The 21,101-nt window shown below is 39.3% G+C and overlaps 1 protein-coding gene across 6 annotated transcripts in view; it reads left to right on the forward strand.

Moving 5' to 3' along the window:
- Nucleotides 1–21,101, forward strand: part of afdna (afadin, adherens junction formation factor a) — a 224,583-nt gene that overhangs the window by 117,196 nt on the left and 86,286 nt on the right. For all 6 annotated transcript variants that reach the window (XM_060831656.1, XM_060831652.1, XM_060831654.1 and 3 more), the window contains exons 9-12: nucleotides 4,100–4,194; nucleotides 8,060–8,319; nucleotides 10,931–11,012; nucleotides 13,265–13,380. In XM_060831656.1, coding sequence (XP_060687639.1) covers nucleotides 4,100–4,194; nucleotides 8,060–8,319; nucleotides 10,931–11,012; nucleotides 13,265–13,380 — 553 coding nt within the window. The remainder of the gene's footprint in view (nucleotides 1–4,099; nucleotides 4,195–8,059; nucleotides 8,320–10,930; nucleotides 11,013–13,264; nucleotides 13,381–21,101) is intronic.

The raw sequence follows: 21,101 nt of genomic DNA on the forward strand, positions 1-21,101 counted from the left end.
CTCCTCCTCCTGAGTAAAGAAACTACCTCTGTCATCTGTCCTATATGTATCACCCCTTAATTTAAAGCTATGTCCCCTTGTGCTAGCCATCGCCATCCAAGGAAAAAGGCTCTTGCTGTCTGCCCTATCTAACCCTCTGATTATCTTATGTCTCAATTAAGTCACCCCCCCCTCTCAACAACCGTCTCTCTCAGCAAAAACAGCCTCAAGTCCCTCAGCCTTTCCTCGTAAGACCTTCTGTCCATACCAGGCAATATCCTAGTAAATCTCCTCCTGAACCCTTTCCAAAGGTTACACATCCTTTTGGTAATGCAGTGACTAGAATTGTACGTGGTACTCCCAAGTGTGGTCGCACTAGAGTTTTATACTGCTCGTGGTTCTGAAACTCAATCCTTCTACCAATGAAAGCTAACACACCTTATGTATTAGCTAACACGCTCACTTTCATTTAAATGACTTCACAGCTAAGATTCCAGAAATCATTGAATCCAGCAGCACAAATGGTCATTGTAGCAATCATGCTGCTTTACACAGTACTAGGTGCTGTATTCTGTTATATAAATGTCCATCAGAAACTTGGTAGTAAGTGAAATGGTAAGTATGTAAAGTAACTGAAGGGGGTTGGGAAAGTAGCATGCAGGTGAGGGCAGTGTCAAAAGACCCTTTGAGCCAGCTGTCCCATTTACTAGGATCAGGGCTGAACTGAAATTCCTTACATTCGTGAGTTATAGGTTCAGTTTAGTGGTAACCCAGGAGATTTTTTTTAACTATTAAACTGAAGTCTGCTGGAACTCTCCGAAGACTTTCTGGGCAAATTTTGAAGGATTCCAGACAAGGAAGTTTACCATTGGCATTTTCAATTTTCTGGGCGGTTGCCTTGGAGCCAGCAGTGTCAAATCTGCATGGTCCCAATGCACAGGTCCAGTCTACACTGCTCTAATGACAAATCTAGCTGTTATAAATTCACTCAGCAATTTTTTGTCAACATCTTGAATGATGAATCAAACAACAGGCTTAAAAAAACTTAAGTGGTGTACACAAACAAAAACAGAAATTGCTGGAAAGGTTTGGCAGCATCTGAAGAGAAATCAGAGTTGGCGTTTCCTCAGTGACCCTTCCTCGGAGATGCTATACAGTTAGTCATAATTAATCACATTTGTCATCATTAGTTATGAATTCGGGGAGGTGGTGTGTAAATTCATCAGAAAAATGGAAAACCATAATGCACTCTGAACATGCTGTTCTAGGAAGGATGTTGTATAACTTGAAAGGGTTCAGAAAAGATTTACAATGACGTTGCCAGGGCTGGAGGGCTTGAACTATAGGGAGAGACTGAATAGACTGGGGCTGTTTTCCCTAGAGTGTTGGAGACTGAGGCGTGACCTTAGAGTTTTTCAAAATCATTAGGGGCATTGATAGGGTAAACAGATAAGGTAGATATCCTGCTGGGTGAGGGAGTAGAGAGTATAGGTCTGGGGTGAGAGGGGGGGTGGGGGCGGGGGAGCGATTTAAAAAGGCCCTAAAGGGCAACATTTTCATGGTGTGTGATGCGTATATGGAATGAGCTGCCATAGGAAATGGTAGAGGCTGGTATAATTACAACACTTACAAGGCATTTGGGTGGCTACGTGAATAGGAAGGGTTTAGAGGGATATGGGCCAAGTGCTGGCAAATGGGACTGGATTAATTTAGGATATCTGGTCAGCATGAACGAATTTGCCTGAAGGTCTGTTTCTGTGTTATACATCTCTGACTATAAATCAATGGTAACAAAGTGGTGGAGAAACTCAGCAGGTGTGGAACCATCCATGGAGAGAAAAACAGAACTAAGAGTCCAGCAGCTCTTTGGAACTGAAGAGATGTGAAATCACGGGTTTTAAGCTGTTCAAAGAATTTGGAATGAACTTCCAGAACACCATGGCAAGTCAAGGAAAGATTGAGGGAGTTAGGAGATCAGTGGTGTCATAGAACAGAAGAGCAAGTGGTCTTAATTATTAGTGCATAGAATTTTAGAATGCAATACTGGAGCACCAGTTTGAAAGAAAATCCAGAATGCTGCATTATAATGAAATTTTATATTGTATCAATTTATGGTAATGTCTTAAAAGTTCACTGAAATGTTTGTGCCTACGTACATTTCTGGAAATGTAACTTGACTAGTGCAGACTCAATAGTATGTGGATTAGATCTGAAATGTAAACCCTAACTTTAAGTGCAATAGTTCTGCAACTGAAAGTAATTTCCATGTTGCTATAATGCTGAAATATTTATTGTGAGCTGTTACATTTAGTAAATGGAGTAACTGTCAATTGTTATAGAATCCGGCACGTTAAAAACTAGCGACCAAAGTCCAAGATGGCATCTGTGCATCATATTAGTATTGTTGATGAAAGTCAAATTGATCATGGAACTTTCAAGTGATTTTGATATAAGTGCTTTTAAGGAAAGTTCCTTTTGTGATCTGGTTAAATTCTGAAAATATAATTTAGACTATTTTAATGGCATGCCACTAGTGTCTTTTGTAATTTGATTTCCTCCCTGCTCATTTTGAAATTCTAGCAGTGACTAGAAATTGTTTAAAAATATATAATTGTCGTTCATAAAAATAATTTTCCAGTGCAAGAAGCAATACAATCTTCTATCAACCATATTCCAAATCAACCAGTTGGGACATGTTACCTCATAGTATCTGGGTGGGTAGGACTCAAGCATTGATCTTTTGGCCAGGGGCAGTTGACACTACCACTGCCACAACAGTTTTCTCTTGTACATCTGTTAATGAGTGAATACATGTTTAAATATCTTGCACAAGTTTAATTTATAAATCTGTTAGACTTTCCAACTACTTATGATGTTATTTGTCTTTTGACCTATACTACTTGACAACTGAATATAGTTGACAGGCTGTGACCAATGATGCAGTTAATAAGTAGGGCGGCACGGTGGCACAGTGGTTAGCACTGCTGCCTCACAGCGCCTGTAGACCCGGGTTCAATTCCCGACTCAGGCGACTGACTGTGTGGAGTTTGCACGTTCTCCCCGTGTCTGCGTGGGTTTCCTCCGGGTGCTCCGGTTTCCTCCCACAGTCACAAAGATGTGCGGGTCAGGTGAATTGGTCAAGCTAAATTGCCCGTAGTGTTAGGTAAGGGGTAAATGTAGGGGTATGGGTGGGTTGCGCTTCGGCGGGTCGGTGTGGGCTTGTTGGGCCAAAGGGCCTGTTTCCACACTGTAAATCTAATCTAATCTAAGTTGAAATGCCTCCAATTCAACCTAGAATTTAATAGGTGTGAAGAGTAACATGTATGATTACAGTATAGAAGGAAAAGTCCTATGGTAACAAGTATTCTGGGATATTCCATGGAGGCACTGCTTGTGAGCTTTTCAACCATTTTACTCTCACCTGTAACAAAGTATTTAGATTTGCAGGCTTCTTTTGAGCCCAAATAGCCTGTCCTGCCAAACAATTCATTTCCATTTTCTCAGATGTCCAGGATTTCTTGAGTCCTGAATATGTCCTGCTCACTAATTGCTCAACTTGTTCATGCAGCACTTAGCCATCCAATTGCTGTTAACTTCTCTCCAAGTCCCCTACATGCAAGCTGCGTAGTTCAGCTACCTTGCAAGCAGAGTAACTAACTGCGGCACTCCTAATAGAGTTTGCTTCTGTCTCTCCTCCTCATCAACTCATTCACTGCCGAAAACCTTTCAGTGACGCACAAACTATCCTGAGTAACCTATTGAAAAACCTTTCACTTGGTGCCTCTCATTTTCTGGGCAAACTTGTATGCTGCTAGCTAGGAACTCTTGAGATATGTATTCAAAAAATGTTACCAGTCATAGCTTGATGGCAAATAAAGAACTTCATCAAATTGTGAAATAGTGCTCCCTCAGATCCAACGATGATTTTTAAAAAAAAAGACACTTGGAAGCTATTGACATTTCAAATCTGAATTCAGTAACTAATGTTCTGGTGTTTATACCTTAGTTTTTCATAATTTCATGTCTCAAATTGATGACAATGCAAAATTTTAAAACAAAAATATGAAAATTTAAAAGTTGGATGCACGCAAGCTAAACTGTTTATTTCAAAATGTTGCAGATGGTTCAGATTCCAGAGATAAACCAAAACTGTATCGTTTACAACTGAATGTTACAGATGTTGGCACTGAAAAGTCAGATGAGAACTCCATCCAGGTAAGAATAAACTTTCTAACATTATAGTTGTCCTTGTATGTTTTATCCTAACTGACCTAGTGCTATTGCATATCTTTTGAAAAGACTTCAAATTTAAAATGCTGATATCAATTTTTTTTGTCACATTTTATTCTCTTATGCGAGTAGTCTTTGTCATGTGATTAACCACAGTTGAATAAGCAAGCAAAACAAATTAATCTGTTGTACAGGTGTGGCAAATTCTTTGACTTTTTGTTGATCCTAAGTATTTGAGGATGCATGTGAGCATATTTTTGGTCAATTTAAGAGGAAAGAAGTTGAAATTTAGCTGGTGAAAGGTTGTAAATTAAAAACCATAAAGAAAGAGACCTAAGGGGCAACTTTTTCACGCAGAGGGTGGTACATGTATGGAATGAGCTGCCAGAGGAAGTGGTGGAGGCTTGTACAATTGCAACATTTAAGAGGCATTTGGATGGGGATATGAATTGGAAGGGATATGGGCCGGGTGCTGGCAGGTGGGACTAGATTGAGTTGGGATATCTGGTCAGCATGGGCAGGTTGGACTGAAGGGTCTGTGTCCATGCTGTACATCTCTATGACTCTATGAATATAAATCATGATTAAAGCACAGGAGGACATTGGTTAGTCATTGAATTGGTGCTGGCTATCTGCATTCAAAGTTCGCTTTTACACCTGCCTTCACCAAATTCTTCGGCTGAGAAAATTCTTAATCCAAATCCCTAATCACTTGCATAAAAATGTTCCCTGATGTAAATTTTAATACTATTGCTATTAACCTAAATCCATGTAATCTGATTATCGATCCTTCCACCAATGGGAACAGTTACTGTTTACATTTTCTCGATCCTTCATGATTTTGAATTATTCTATCGAGTCCCCTCTCAACTTTCTCTAATTAGAACCCTGAGTTCCCCATTCTATCCATATTTTTGAGTATGGAGCCATACTCAAACCTTTTCTGAATCCTTTCTAAATTTTTTATATCTGTCCTAAAATGCAGTGTCAAAATTGGCTCAGACTGCCAGATGAAGCCAGTCCTGAATTTCCAGTTTTCTATTCTCTCATTCTGAAGTCCTGTATGCCTTTGTTTCTGTACCCACTTTGGAATTGTAGACTATTTTATCTTGCATGTCATCTTTCGCATAAAAATGTAACACTTGACATTTCGGCATTCGATTTCATCTGACGCATAGAAGGATATTATAATAGGAGTAGGTCATTCACCCTTTCAAGTCTGCTCTGCCATTCTCGATCATGGATGATCTTACACACTTCATAAAAATTACTTAAGTTTCAATGTGACCACCTTTTGTTCTTCGAACTTCTAGAGAATATGTTCCTAGAATGCTCAATCTCTGCTCATAAATCAATCTTGCCATTCCACGAATTAATCGGCAAACTTTTAATGAGCTTCCACTGCGCCAAGTATATCTTTCTCTCTTTGGGTAATGAGACCAAAATAACAATGTGAAATCTCTCAAAGGGTGTACGAAATTGTAGCAAGGTATCTTTACTTCTGCACTTGTGTATTCAGTTCCTAAACTTAGTTACACTGTACCCATGTCACTATAATAGGAATTAAATCATATACCTCAACTTGTGCATTGAAATCTTCAATCTTTTCACAATTGCTACATGCATTCAGATAGAGCACCTTAAATACAATATGCTACAAGAACATGGCAGACTTGGTTAACTTAATTAGCTAATCTGTTGCTCAATCCGCCAGCCTAACTTTGTCCTTGTGATGTCTATGATTGTACTCCATCCCATTTACAGTACTCTTAATAGTTGTCATCTGCACATTTTGGCATCATGTCTGGGTCACTAATATCCATCCAGAAAAGCAGTAGTTTAGTTATCGACCCCTGGGATCCCCACTGTATTGGAAAACAATTGTTCATTCCACAGTTTTCTATCACACCATGATTTCTTTTGCATGAGCTTCAACTTCTCTGACAAACCTATTTCTGAGGGTTATGATTGTTTGAAGTCCACTACCGAGTGTACCAATGGAGTATGTCTAGAAAAAAATGAATGGCGAGCTTGAATATTTGAGACAGTGAGTGATTTGTGACGTATTTTTGATCCAGCCAGATGAAGTTCCATAGTCCTTTTGACCATGTGTATTTAATGTTTCAGTTTCACTTGTCCATTAATTTGCGAAATGTACATGGCTTTACAGACTTCTGGATTTGCTTTTTGTAATAGTCAACTATTTACACAGGGACATGTGATACCTGTACTTTGTTTCCAAAGAACCTATGCAAGCAATTTAAATTGATGTTATAAGGTTCAATTTCAAACTTAAGCACCCCATTTTTAAATGATGCCATCGATCAGTGCTTCAAAGAACACTGCTTCCTGATGGTTTACTTGTTCGTATGGCCTGCTCTCAATTCAAAACTAAAAGGTTAATTTAAACAGATGATGCAAGTATCAATACAACAGTGTCCCTTTTCACCAAACATTTCTTATGGCTTTTAGTTCTTCCTGTTAAGGTCCAGACCTGAGTAGTCCTTTGAAATGAAGGAGGGAAGAAAGTAGGAATGCTATAGTCTTTACGCATGACAGTGACAAATAGCAACAAATGAGAAATGGACAAGAGCCTCACGAATGCCAGAAACTACTGATTGTGTTGGAGCGAAAGCACCCACTGCAGTTTTTAGACAAGATAACAGGATTTGAATTTCAGTGTTGTAATTTTGTTTTAGAAGAGAGGGGAAAGCTTTTTGCAAGTAAGAAGGAGGTGCAATTTTGTCCCATAAACGTTCTTGCCCTGCTGGTGGTTTCTTGATTATGTTTGGGTCACTTTAGGAGGAGAGTTCCTTAGGCATCTTTAAACAATACAACACCTAGTGAGCATCAATGATGCAAATCAGCTTAATTTTATTTCCTGACATGCTTTGTACTACTTTAAAAGGACGTGTGAAGGGATCAAAAGCTCTTCAATTAGAATTATCACTCAAAGCAGAATTTTTCTTTACACTAGGATTCTTTTGCACTGCCATTATTAATATAGACCAGAAAATTTGGAATCTGAGCAGGAAAACCTTTAGTTTTGTGTCACAAATGATTGCATTTGTTTCAATTGTTTTCTAAAAATGAGTAATTTGCTTTTTGATCACAAGTCCTCAAATATGATTTTGCCGAGATGTCTCTTGTTATCATTTTCTACCTTGCTTTCACTCTGACCTTTCTGTCCTTGGACTCCAATGCCAATGAAGCTTAATATAAATTTGAGAAATGTCCCCTTGTTATCCAGTTAAGCACTTTACAGCCTTTCAGATTGTCTGTTGACTTAAACAGTATTCCATCATAATCTCACTGCCCACTTTTTCCAGACTTCAGCTGTTACTGATTCCACCCCTCCTGTTTATACATCCTCTAGAGACCCATCTTTTCATTCCTTTCTTATCACATTACTATCTCTTTTGTTCTCCATTCTATCACAGACTGTCCCTTTCCTCCTCACTGCGGCCCCCACTTTTGTTCACTGCCTTTGTGCTTGCATATCTGACCAGTTGAGCATTTCTAACATTTTCTATTTTTCTCAGATTTACAGCATCCATATTCTTGCATTTGGTCAATTTAATGTCTTGACTGAATGCTGGAACTTTTTCTGCAAAAATTGCTGCATTTCTCGTCTGAATATTGCATATCACTTTTGTGCTGTGTAATTTTTGCTAATAAAAATATAGTACATTTCACTAGAAAATGTCAGTAGAAAATTTGTAAAATTGACTTGGCTGTTTTTTTTAAGAAACAAGTAGATTATGAACCCAGCACATCAATTTTTTTGAGATGAGAACAATATTGAATTGAGTTATTACAATTCATTTAAAAACTTTACTTGATTTTGTAGCTCTTTGGTCCAGGAATTCAACCTCATCATTGTGATCTTACTAACATGGATGGCATAGTAACAGTTACCCCTCGCAGTTTTGATGCTGAAACATACGTTGATGGCCAGCACATCACTGAGACCACCATGTTGCAAAGTGGCATGAACATTCAGTTTGGGTCATCACATGTGTTCAAGTTTGTGGATCCTGCTCAGAATCATGTGAGCATGAGACCCATGGATGCAGGACCTATGGTCAAGGGCCAGAGAATTAAATCTGGGTAAGTTATTTTTACATTTAGAATGTTTAATCTGAGCTATGTAGATAAGTTTTAATTTGGGTATTTAAAATGTTCAATGATGCTGTGGGATGGCCAGGGCTTATGGGAGAGAGGAAAGAATGAGTCCTGTCAAAACTCCAGAGTTACACTTGGTGTTAATCTATTTAATATTTTGAGAAACCATCCAGCTAAGTCTGAGTCCTGTAGCACTGAGATGGGCACTTTTGCCCTAACTAGTTCATGCTGATCAAAGTTTCCATCCATGCTAACCCCGTTTCTCTGCACTTGGCCCATATCCTTTTAAACCTTGTCCAAATGTCTTTCAAATGTTGTTAATGTATCCGCCTCAACTGCTGCTGCTGGCAGCTTATTCAATATATGTATCTCTGTGTTTTTTAAAAAAAAGAGTTGCCCCTCAGGTTCCCTTTTTATTCTTTCCCCTCTCACTTAAACTGATACCCTCTAGTTCTTGATTTCCCCAACCCTGGGAAAAACACTTAGTGCATTCAGCTTATCCATCATGCCTCTCGAAATTTTTATATACTTCTGTTCCTCAGTGTTCTATGCTGTGAAGAAAAAAGTCCTAGCTTGTCCAACCTCTCCCTATAACTCAGTCCCTTGAGTCCTGGCAACATCCTTGTAAGTTTATTCTGCATTCTTTCCAGTTTAATAACATCCTTCCTATAGCGAGGTGACCAAAACTGAACACAATATTCCAAGTGTGGTGTCACCAATGTCCTGTACAACTACAATGTAACTTCCCAACTTCTATACTCAAGAAGGGATTCATTCCTAAACATAAAAATTTAGAACAGAAATAAGGCAGTCAGCACCTTGAACCTGCTTCACCATTGAATAAGATAATTGATGATCTGATTACTCTTCGTTCCTGCGTGTCTGATAGCCTTTCACCCCTTCTCAATAATTCTATCTACCTAGTCTTAAAAATATTCAATGACAGTGGAAACTGTGTTCCAAAGGGTCATGATCTTATGTGAGATAAATTATTCCTTATCTCTGTCTTTAATGTTTTACTTTCAAACAGAGACTTCTAGTTTTTTTTTGTACACCATCATGGGTTGAGCACATTGCTGGCTAGGGCAGCATTTATTTCCCACCCCTAATTACCCAGAGGGTAATTTGAAGCAACCACATTGGCTGTGGGTCTGAAGTTGCAAATTGGCTGGCCCAAGTAAGAATATAGTTTCCTTCCCTAAAGGGCTTTTAGCGAACCAAGCGGATTTTTCCAACTGTCGACAATGGATTAATGGTCATCTTTACGTTCTTGATTCCAGATTTTTTTTAAAACTGAATTCAAATTCAGCCATGTGCCATCATGGGAATTGCACCCAGATTCCCAGGACGTTATCTGGGTCTCTCGATTAAAAGTCTAGTGATGATATCATTGGACAATTGCCTCTCCAGCTCTGAATCCTGCCACAAGAGAAAACATCCTTCTCACATCAAAACTGTTGAGACCCCTCCAGATCTTTTACGTTTTAATTAAATGTTGACTTGTTCTTATCTACTCCAATGACTAGCCTGTTCAATTTTCAAAAGACAACCTGTCCATTGTAGGCGTTAGTCCAGTAAACCTCTGAATTGCTACCTGTACACACATCCATCCTTTAATAAGGAGATCAATACTGTACACAGTACTCCACATGTGGTCTCACCTATATACTATACAACTGAAGTATATCCCCCCACCTTTTGTATTCTGTTGCTCTCCCAATAACTGAAAATCCTATTGGCTTTCCAAATCACTTGCTGTATCTGCATCCTCACCTTATTGTGATTTATCCACTAGACTTCTGAGCTCTCTCTGGATCTCAGGCTCTGTAATCTGTCTGAATTTAGGTAATTTTTTTCTTTTTCTTTTTCCTGCCAAAAGGGCAATTTCATATTTTCTCGCAATCTACTCCATTTACTCACTCATTTAACCTATCTATCTTTTTATAATGTCCGAATGTCCTTTTCATAACTTACCCTCAAAAACTCAAAGTTGGCTATGGTAGGTAATATCTATATTGACTTTATTGAGGCCTCTGACAAGGTTCCTCATGTCAGGCTGATACAAAACATGAAGTCATGAGGGACCTGCAGGGTGCTGGTAAAGACAAAGTAACAGTAGAAGAGTGTATTTGTGATTGGAGATCTGTTACCAGTGATGTGTGGCATTCTTGTTTCATGGTCAGTGCATAGAATATAAAAATTGGCAAGTTATATTGCAGTTGTTAAGGACTTTAGGCCACATTTGAAATTCAATAATTTCATGATGTAATAGGTAAAGAATTGTAATGAATTTGGTTTTTAAAAAAAGATTGCCTCTAAATGAGTGAAATGCTATGTAAAAAATATCTAAATAAAACACAAAAGGATAAAGAAAGAAGCAAGTTTGTGACTAACCCCATAAAACAAAAAAAAATCAAAAAGTAGTCAAAATGGAGGCAGAGGTTGTGATCTAAAATTGTTGAACTCCATATTGAGTCAAAAATGCTGTGGAGTGCCAAGTTTCACAGTTTTGATTTAAACATTGTTTGAAGTGTGCTGGAGGAGAAAAAAAAATAATTTGAAGGATGTTTCTTTAAAAAAAGTTTGTGATTTATAGGCAAGGGTCCCGAAGTGTCCAAGAAACTACATTTGATCTGGATGGCGACATTCACAGTGGTATGCCATTAACTATGAGCAAGGTAACTTTTTCTTTGTTTTGTGTTAATGAACTTGAGTATAATTAAGTTGTACTATTTTGAAAATGAACAAAACACTTCAACTCAGTTGTTCATGAAAATGTTCTATCATTGACCACTTCTAAATAGTCTCAGCTGGACTCTGAGATAGATTAACTGTCTAGATTACAATGAAAGGGTATTTAACGAAATTGATTTGGATTAGGCAGTTTGCATTAATTGTGTTCATGTGCTGTTTTTGGACTCTTTTTATCTGTTGGTAATGTTTTCTCCTTTTTACAATGATTTTTCCATCAGCCCATCCCATAAAGAGGCAAATATTAAAAGTATTAACAAAAGCATTAAAAGTATTAACAAAAAGCATCAAATCCTATAGGAGCAGTCAGGGAAATGTAGAATCAGAGCTTTACTGGGACTGTTTATTGGACCAAGACCAAGAATAAGGGCCACCACTATTAAATAGTAATGAGAAGATCCAAAAATACTTGTGTGTCAAGATAAAGAACGGTTTTAAAAATTCCTATTCTGCCATCCACACTTCTTCAAGGAAGATACACTAACTTGAAAATATTCAAAATGGAAAGTTTTTGCAAAGCATTTTAGATGTTTTAAGACATTAACTCCATCTCTCTTTAGCTGATAGCTGATAAGTATTATTAGGAGCACAATTCTGCCTTGACAAAAGAAAGTTAACATTTCAAAGCCTTAAAAGGACAACTTGGAAAACGTTTTTATTCTGGTATTCTACTACAATCAAATTCCTTTTTATTCATCTGATTTTAGGATTCTTGCGCCAGAAACTAATGGATGTAAGCATGCAATTCATAATATTGATAAATTGGCACTGATTTGGTTAGTTTCACTGAACAAGATTGAGAATTTTGAAAATGTGGAGAGGTTGTAGTTCATGTAAGGCTTGCTTTTCTGCGTTTGTTTGCAATTAGCCTTTAGGTAGATTTCTTTGAATAGATTTCCCTTGAGATTCAATTGAATCTGTGCATCCCACAGAATCCCAAAAACAGCAATTATTTCTCTACTGTTGTAGACTTGCATATGATGCATAACATCCAGAATGAGCATTGAATGACTGAATGAATCATCAAATTTTATTCTGTTTTGCTTCCAAAAGGAGAGAGAGCAATGTAATTTAAGCAAGTAACTAATTGTCCAAGGCATTCTACAAGTAAAACTGGTGTCTTGGTAGTCCAGTTAATTATATGCAAATGATTAACCAATTATGCTTCCATGATTTCTATTTCTGCTCTACCTCAAAAACTGGTCCCAAGCTATTGTGAATAATGCACTATCCACTGCAACAATTTATTGTTCAGTCCAAGTTCATTGTTTAAGTTATTTCACTTACTTTTCTGGATCTTTGCAGTTGGCTAACATGCATTAAAACAAATAAATTCTGTGCTGGGTGTTGAGCAATATCTAAAGTGTAGTAGCCGTGATATAAAGCTTTAGTCAGCAGATTCTGAAAATCAGCCTGGAGATTTTGACCTTTGAAATTATGCTTCTTAATTTGGCACTTAGTTGCCCATATTGACCAGACATGACTTCCTCTTTTGGCCTGCCAATGTCATCTGTACCTAAATGGACCATGACATCTGGATCCTCATGCTTCAACTGAAAGTTTATCTCCAGCCTTAAATGTCCCCTACTATGACTGCCATCTGGAGAATGGTATCAATTTCTCATCCTTGTATTGCTCCCTACTACCACTACTGCATTCCGTCTGCAACCTGCTTCTAGAATGTCGTCTTTACCATGGTGCCAACGTCTCGCGCTCTCTCTCGCGCACTCTCTCTCCTTTTTTTCCCCCTTAACTACTTTCAAGTGCAAAGTCACATTATTGGCAAGTTGTATATGCATGGAATTGAGCTGACAGAGCTTGTTTTAAAAATCCATTATAAAATTCTGAAAGAAGACACACTTAACTCACTGCATAAACTGTAACTTTTTAAATATCATGTTAGCAGATTTCTACTCATTAAGTACCATGTCATTATTACAAAAATAGGTTACATTTTAAAGAATAACTGATTTTGAAACTTCCGGATGTGTTTTTAACTGCGCCTGGGTGTACTTCGGGACTCTGACTTGAGTCACTGCACTGATAGTAACTGTCAGCTTTGTTTTTATTTCAGTTTAAAATCTGGGCTATCCTGTTTGTATGTTACAATTTTGTCAAAGGTTTAGAAATGTCATTTTTCTCCAAATCCTGATCCTGTAACTGTTGTCTTTTTCCTTAGAGTTCAGATAGATTGGATAGCGAGCACACAGTTTCCAGTTCCAGTTCAAGTGAACGCAATGTGGTGAAGCCAATTGTCAGAGTGGAACAACAAGACTACTACAAACAAGAGATCAGGCAAGGCATATCTGTTATGTTTATGTTTTAAAATCTGGCAGATTTTCCAGTGAGCGAATTCAGCTTCACATGACTATAGAAACATTGTTTATAATCATGCAAATTGATCCTGCTCACCACTGTACTTGATTTGGAACAATTTGAAAGGGAGGGAGAAAGGATGGTGAGAAGTAGACTTTTGAGACTGCAGAGCTTTTAAGCAAAATGATTGGCCAGTTAGGCAATATGCACTGTTAAAATGAGAATTTAAAAGGGTCTTGCAGCTGTTAGCATTTAGTCAGAACTCCCCAGCAGCCATTTCTGCCTCAGAGCTAGCAAACCTCAAAGGTTTGGCTTATAGTTCAAACTTGCAGAAGCTCTGACCTAGAATACCTCTACTGAACCTCTTCACCCTCTGAGATGAAAACCACCATGTTCCCCAATGCACCGCTTATCCTTGGAGCTCTTCTCATGAATCTCCTGCACATTCTTTATTACCTCCTTAATCCTTCCAAAAATGTCACCATAACTGGACATATCAAAGTTGAGGCCAAGCTAGTTGTTTATAAAGGTTGATCATAACTCCTTTGCTCTTGTCCTGTGTCTCTAGTGCACAGTGCTTGATTCCTTGTATATTTTAACCACATACTGAACTTTCGACCTTCCATGATTTGTGCATATACCACAAAGCCTTTATGTTCCTGCAGTTCTTTAGATTTGTGTCCTTTATTTTCAATTTGTTCTCTCTGTCCAAATATAACTTTATTAAATAAACCTACATTAAATTTAGTCTATCTGCCTATTTTGCCAGCTGGTCAAATGTCCACTTGTAGTTGATTACTATTCGGCATGGTTCATGTACTTAGGTTTAGTGACATCTGCAAATTTTGAAGTTGGACCATGTGCGCCTAAGTCAAGGTCAATATTTGTATATCAAAGTGAAACGGGGACCTATCATTCACCCCTTGTGAGCACCACTGTTTATCTTCCACTTGGAAGAACACCAATTTTACCACCACTGTTGGTTGAAACCTTTTCTGTTCTCAAGTTTTAACATAACCTTGCCATGATGACATATACTAATAATACATAAAGAATCAGCATAAATAAATGAACAATGCAGCTAAGTTAAGAACTCATTAACAATTCTGGGCATCAAGGAAGGAATAATGTGAACTTATCAAAAGGCTACAGCAATTATCATGTGGATTCTAATCTATATGTAGACTAGAAAATGCAGTACAGATGGTGTGTCAAAACTGCAGTATATGGGAGATCAAGGATGCCACTGTGATCCAAGGCAAACGTACCTTTAAGTATTTGAAATTTGAGCAACTTCGACTAAGAGTTGGAGCTGGAGGCTCATCTACAGACATTGATACATCAGGAAGGGGGACCATTTTTTTGTACCAAGAAGCAGTCATACATTTTGGGGATTTAGAGGAGAATCTAAATGATGGTACCATGGTACAGAAAGTTATCCAAACAGGAAAGCTGAAAGGGATGTAGTGATCATAGGGTCAGCATGGTCGCAGGAGTTGACCTGTTCACCACCAAAAAAAGAGCAAGAGTCCAGGTGGCTGTCTTGTCTGTCCAGTGCCAGGCTTCTGAACATCTCTGGACTGGTGAACAGTAGTAGGCCTGGTGTTCTTGTGACCTGTATAAGTAGGCAAGTAGTGTAGATCTTAAATTAAACACTAAGGACGAGGGACCAACTCTGGGAAGTGGTGGTGAATCAAAGAATGGGGAGGAAGTAATAAATGAACAATGACGGGAAGCTATGAAGAGTGCAGATCTGAGAGCAAATCGGTTAAGGCGGGAGATTACAAAAATAACAAGGACAAAGCTTGAGGCACTGTATTTCTGTGCACATAGAATTTAAACAAAACTAGTAATATAAATTAAGATAACTAAGTGTGATTTAGTGGCCATCACTGAAACGTGTTTGCAGGATTGGGACTTGAATATTGAAGGGTGAGAGATATTTAGGAAGGATCGGGAGCTAGTAGGAAAGGGTGAGAGTGTCTCTATTATTTAAAGATGTCAGCACAGGAGAGAGAGAACCTAATTTCAGGAAACAAGGATATGAAAGCAGACAGGATAAAAATGAATTATAGTGGCAAAAGGCCACAGGTTTTATGTCCACGCCCCTTAACAGTAATGACATGGTTGCACACGATATCAAAGAAGAAGTAAGCTTGTCAAAAGGATACAGCAATTATCATTTAGATTTAACTTAAGTAGACTGGAAAATCTGATGGAAAAAGTCTAGATGATGAATTAATTTAATGTTTTCAGGACCATTTCTTAGGTCAGCATGTTATGGCACCAGAGACCAGACTATTCTAGAAACAAAAACAGAAATTGCTAGAAAATCTCCGATCTGGCAATATCTGTGGAGAGAAATCAGCGTTAACATTTTGGGCCCAGTGACCCTTCCTCAGAAATGATAGAAACTAAGTAAAGGTTTGTTTTTATGCAGATAATAGGATGAGGAGCTAAAGAGTAAACTTTAGGTGGGGATAAATAACAGAGAGAAGAACAGCTGAACAGACGAAGGGTAGATAATGGTTAGCTTAGAAGAATGAAATCTGTTAATGAGTGCCATTTGTGCTAACAGTGGATAGTGTGTAATAACAAAGACCATGTGATAACAAGTCCATGTGTGGGGTTAGGGTAAGCACATGAGAGAAGGTGCCTCAAGGCTTAAAATTGTTGAACTCGCTATAGCGTTCAGACGATTGTAGAGTTCCCAAGCGGAAAATGGGGTGCTGTTCTTCTGGCTTGCACTGAGCTTCATTGAACACTACAGCTGGCATGAGACAGATGTTGGCCAGGGAACAGGGTGGTGTGTTGATGTGGCAAGCAACTGGAAGCCCAGTGTAATTTTTTTACAGACAGAATACAAGTGTTCTGTGAAACTGTTGTGAGCAGCAAATGCAGTAGACTAGATTGAGTGAAATGTAGGTAAAGCACTTCTTCACATGGAAGGTGTCTTTGGGCCCTTGGATACTGAAGAGGGAGGAAGTAAATAGGCGGGTGTTATACCTTCTGCGTATATAGGGAAAGGTGCCAAAGGGCAGTGGGGAGGTGTTGGAATTGAAGGAGCAGTGGATCAGGGTGTCCCGGACAGAACAATCCTTGCGGAAGGCTGGCTGGAGGGGAATATGTATCCTGTGGAGGTAGATGATAGTTGAGGACAAGGGGGGCCCAACTGCTATTGTGGGGAGGGGAGTTAGGGCTGAAGTGTTGCAGATGGGTCAGATGCAGCTGAACCCCCATCTACGGTGCTGGAGAATCCTTCGTTGAGGACAAACGTGGATGTTTTGGAGGCCCCCTTGTCAAAGTTGGCATCATGAGAATTGATGCAACAGACTGAGTAACTGGGAGAATGGAGTAGAGTCTCTACAGTATTTAAGGTGCAAGGATGTATGTGAGCTCTGAAAAGATTTGTAGCTCTGGTTGAGGTTCTGGATGTAAAGTTTGCTGGCTGAGTTGGAAACAGCTCTGCCAACCATCCAACCCAAACTTTAGGTCTGCTATGTGGATGACACCTTTGCCATCGCTAACCAAAACAAATTACAGGAAACCTTCAAGACCATCAATAATACCCTTACTGGCATAACATTCACTAAAGAGAAGCAAAACATCTGCAAACTGCCATTCCTAGATGTTACAGTAGAGCGAACAGCCAATAGGGAACGTCAAACCAGTGTCTACAGGAAAACAACACGTACAAACCAAATATTGAACTACAGAAACAATCATCCTAACAGCCACAAACAAAGCTGCATTAGAACATTATTTCAATGAGCCACCACACACTGGAGCACAGAAGATCTACAAAGAGCAGAGGAAAATCACCTATACAGTGTATTTTTAAAAAAGGTATCCGATGATCACGGTCCGTCGATTTCTGAGCAACAAACTCAAACAAGCAAACGCAACACATCCGGAAACCCTAGTCACTCTCCCCTACATCAAAGACACCTTGGAAATACTGCCAGACTACTTCGACCCCTTGGCTTTATGGTAGCCCAAAAACCCACCAACACACTAAAACAGCAGATAATGAACTTGAAACACCCTGTAAAGATAACAAGCAAAACTAATGCCATCTACAAAATACCTTGCAAGAACTGTAACAAAAACTACATTGGACAAACAGGCAGAAAACTAGCCAATAGGATACATGAACATCAACTAGCCACAAGACGACATGACCCTCTCTCACTAGTATCCTTACATACGGATGAAGATTACATTTCTTCAACTGAGACAATACATCCATCCTGGGACAAGCCAAACAGAGACACGTACGAGAATACCCAGAAGCATGGCATTCCAATTGGTACTCTATCAACAAACGCATTGACTTGGATCCCATCTACCATTCCCTTAAAAAAAAGGAATGACATCATATGAAATGATGTCACCACAAGAAATGAAGTCACCAGCCCAAGGAAACCCAGACACTTAAATAGAAATTGGGTTACAGTACCAGTGCTTCAACTGGAGGCTCACTGAAGATGTTATCTAGTATGGTGATGAAATGTCTGAAAATGAACCTTTCAGCTCAGCAAGCAAACCTACATCTAGATGGAATCAGATATTGAGGAAGGGAAGGGAGGAGTCAGGAGATGAGAGAGTGGAAATTAAAAGTGAAATTGATCAACCTTTCCAATTTGGGATGAAAGAGGGAAGCAGTGCTGATGGTATCATAGATATACCAGAAAAAGTGTTGTGCTTGTGGCTGGAATAAGACTGGAACAGTGTTCCACCTACCCTACATAGAAACATGGATAATTGGGGGTATCCATGACCATCCCTTTGACCTGATGAGTGAGAAGGGTCAAAGGAGAAGTTGCTGAGAGTGAGGATGAGCTCAGCCATGCCGCAGGCGATGATGGTGCATGGGAGTGGTTCAGGCCTTTTTTCCAAGAAATGGAGAGCCCTGTGATTTTCTTGATGGGGGATGAGCGTGTAAAAAGATTGCACCTTTGTGGTAAAGAGGAGGTGGAAATTCTGAAACTGTCCAGTCCCATCCAATTAGCATCTTCTGCGATTTATTGGGTGCTGTTATGTGGGACCGACTTGTGAAACAATAAAGGTGCTTAGTTTTGACAGTCATCAAACTAGTCAGAATCATAGAGATGCACAGCATGGAAACAGACCCTTCAGTCCAACCCATCCATGCCGATCAGATATCCCAATCCAATCTAGTCCCACCTGCCAGCACCCGGCTCATATCCCTGCAAAACCTTCCTATTCATAGACCCATCCAAATGCCTCTTAAATGTTGCAATTGTACCAGCCTCCTCCACTTCCTCTGGCAGCTGATTCTATACACGTACCATCCTCTGCGAGAAAAAGTTGCCCCTTACGTCTCTTTTATATCTTTCCCCTCTCACCCTAAACCTATGCCCTCTAGTTCTGGACTCCCCGACCACAGGGAAAAGACTTTGCCTATATATCCTATCCATGCCCCTCATAATTTTGTAAACCTCTGTAAGGTCACCCCTCAGCCTCCGATGCTTCAGGGAAAACAGCCCCAGCCTGTTCAGCCGCTCCCAGATCCTCCAATCATGGCAACATCCTTGTAAATCTTTTCTAAACCCTTTCAAGTTTCACAACATCCTTTCCGATAGGAAGGAGACCGGAATTGCACGCAATATTCCATCAGTGGCCTAATCAATGTCCTGTACAGCCGCAACATGACCTCCCAACTCCTGTACTCAATACTTTGACCAATAAAGGAAAGCATCCCAAATGTCGCCTTCACTATCCTATCTACGTACGACTCCACTTTCAAGGAGCTATGAACCTGCACTCCAAGGTCTCTGTTCAGCAATTCTCCCTCGGACCTTACCACGAAGTGTATAAGTCCTGCTAAGATTTGCTTTCCCAAAATGCAGCACCTCGCATTTATCTGATTTAAACTCCATCTGCCATTTTTCAGCCCATTGGCCCATCTGATCCTGTTGTAATTTGAGGTAACCCTCTTTGCTGTCCACTACACCTCCAATTTTGGTGTCATCTGCAAACTTACTAACTGTACCCCTTATGCTCGCATCCAAATCATTTATGTAAATGACAAAGAGTATAGAGCCCAGCACCGATTCTTGTGGTGCTCCACTGGTCACAGGCCTCCAGTCTGAAAAACAACCCTCCACCACCACCCTTGAGCCAGTTCTGTATCCAAATGGCTAGTTCTCCCTGAATTCCATAAGATCTAACCTTGCTAATTAGTCTCCCATGGGGAACCTTGTCGAACACCTTACTGGTCCATATAGCTCTCATCTACCACTCTGCCCTCATCAATCCTCTTTGTGACTTCAGAAAACTCAATCAAGTTTGTGAGACATGATTTCCCATGCACAAAGCCATGTTGACTATCCCTAATCAGCCCTTGCCTTTCCAAATACATGTACATCCTGTTCCTCAGGATTCCCTCCAACAACTTGCCCACCACTGAGGTCAGGCTCACTGGTCTAGAGTTCCCTGATTTGTCCTTACCACCCTTCGTAAACAGTAGCACCACCTCCAGTCTTCCAGCACCTCACCTGTGACTATCGATGATACAAATATTTCAGCAAGTGGCCCAGCAATCACTTCTCTAGCTTCCCACAGAGTTCTCGGGTACTCCTGATCAGGTCCCAGGGATTTATCCACCTTTAACTGTTTCAAGACCGTTTGAAGCTGTCTTAATGAAGTAGTGGTGTTGAGAAGGGATAGGCTCCATTTCACATGTAACCATGTGTTCTTGCTTGTGAAGCATATGGATGGTTAACTGTTGAGATATTTTAAGCTGCTATGTTTTAATTAATTGAGCTTTAGCAGAGCATTTTTGGATCTTGGAGTATCTCATCCTCACTAGGAGATGTTCCAACAAAGAATGTGCTGTTCATGTGGAAATGTGTAAATTTGTCACTCAGTGGAATTGGAAAATAAACTGAAGTTACCAAGCATCAGACACCTAATTGACCAAAAGAAATTAAACATTGTAGTAAATAAAGATTACGTAAGCATTCGATTTTGCAATTTATAATTTTCTAGCATTACAAGTTGTAGGTTTGTCATACAACAAAAGTACTCCTGGCTCCACAACATTTCGAACATTGCAAACTTAAAGCAAAGCCTTGGTTAAAAGGAGATTTATTTTATGACACCGAAGCATGAACTTTGTTTGACTTTTGTCAAATATATGTTAAAATTGTGTAAAAAGTCTGAACAGAGTATCTGTTGTATCTGTGGTGAGACCAAATAACTCTAGTTTTGCGCACAGTAAACAATTGGGCAAATGTTATGTTAAACCTTAATGTGAAGGATTTGGAAAATAAAATTATGATTGCCTTAATTTAGAGAAGGCTTTCAATGGCTACACCTAAAATGCTATCTACAATTTTGCTGTGGTGCTCCTTTTGCTTAATGAAGGATATACTTGCCTGCAAAGATGATGACAGAGGTTCACGAAACTCATTCCTTGGATGAAAAGTTGATTTCTGAGCAATGTAAATATTGAGTTCCAGTACATGGCCGTACTTCAATACTACATTGCTTCACCTAAAATGTACTGAAGACATTTCAGCTTTTATATGTGCATCAAAATCAGGGCACATTCAACCTTTGTCAGAGGCTTATTGCATTAGATTGTACCTGGATGCTGCTGCAGTCTCTACATAACCCAACAAATGTAGTTCTGTACATATTGTATACGTATTGAAGCATTTACAACAGTTCTC

The sequence above is a fragment of the Hemiscyllium ocellatum genome, chromosome 10, assembly GCF_020745735.1.
Source record: "Hemiscyllium ocellatum isolate sHemOce1 chromosome 10, sHemOce1.pat.X.cur, whole genome shotgun sequence".
NCBI classification, from domain to species: Eukaryota; Metazoa; Chordata; class Chondrichthyes; order Orectolobiformes; family Hemiscylliidae; genus Hemiscyllium; species Hemiscyllium ocellatum.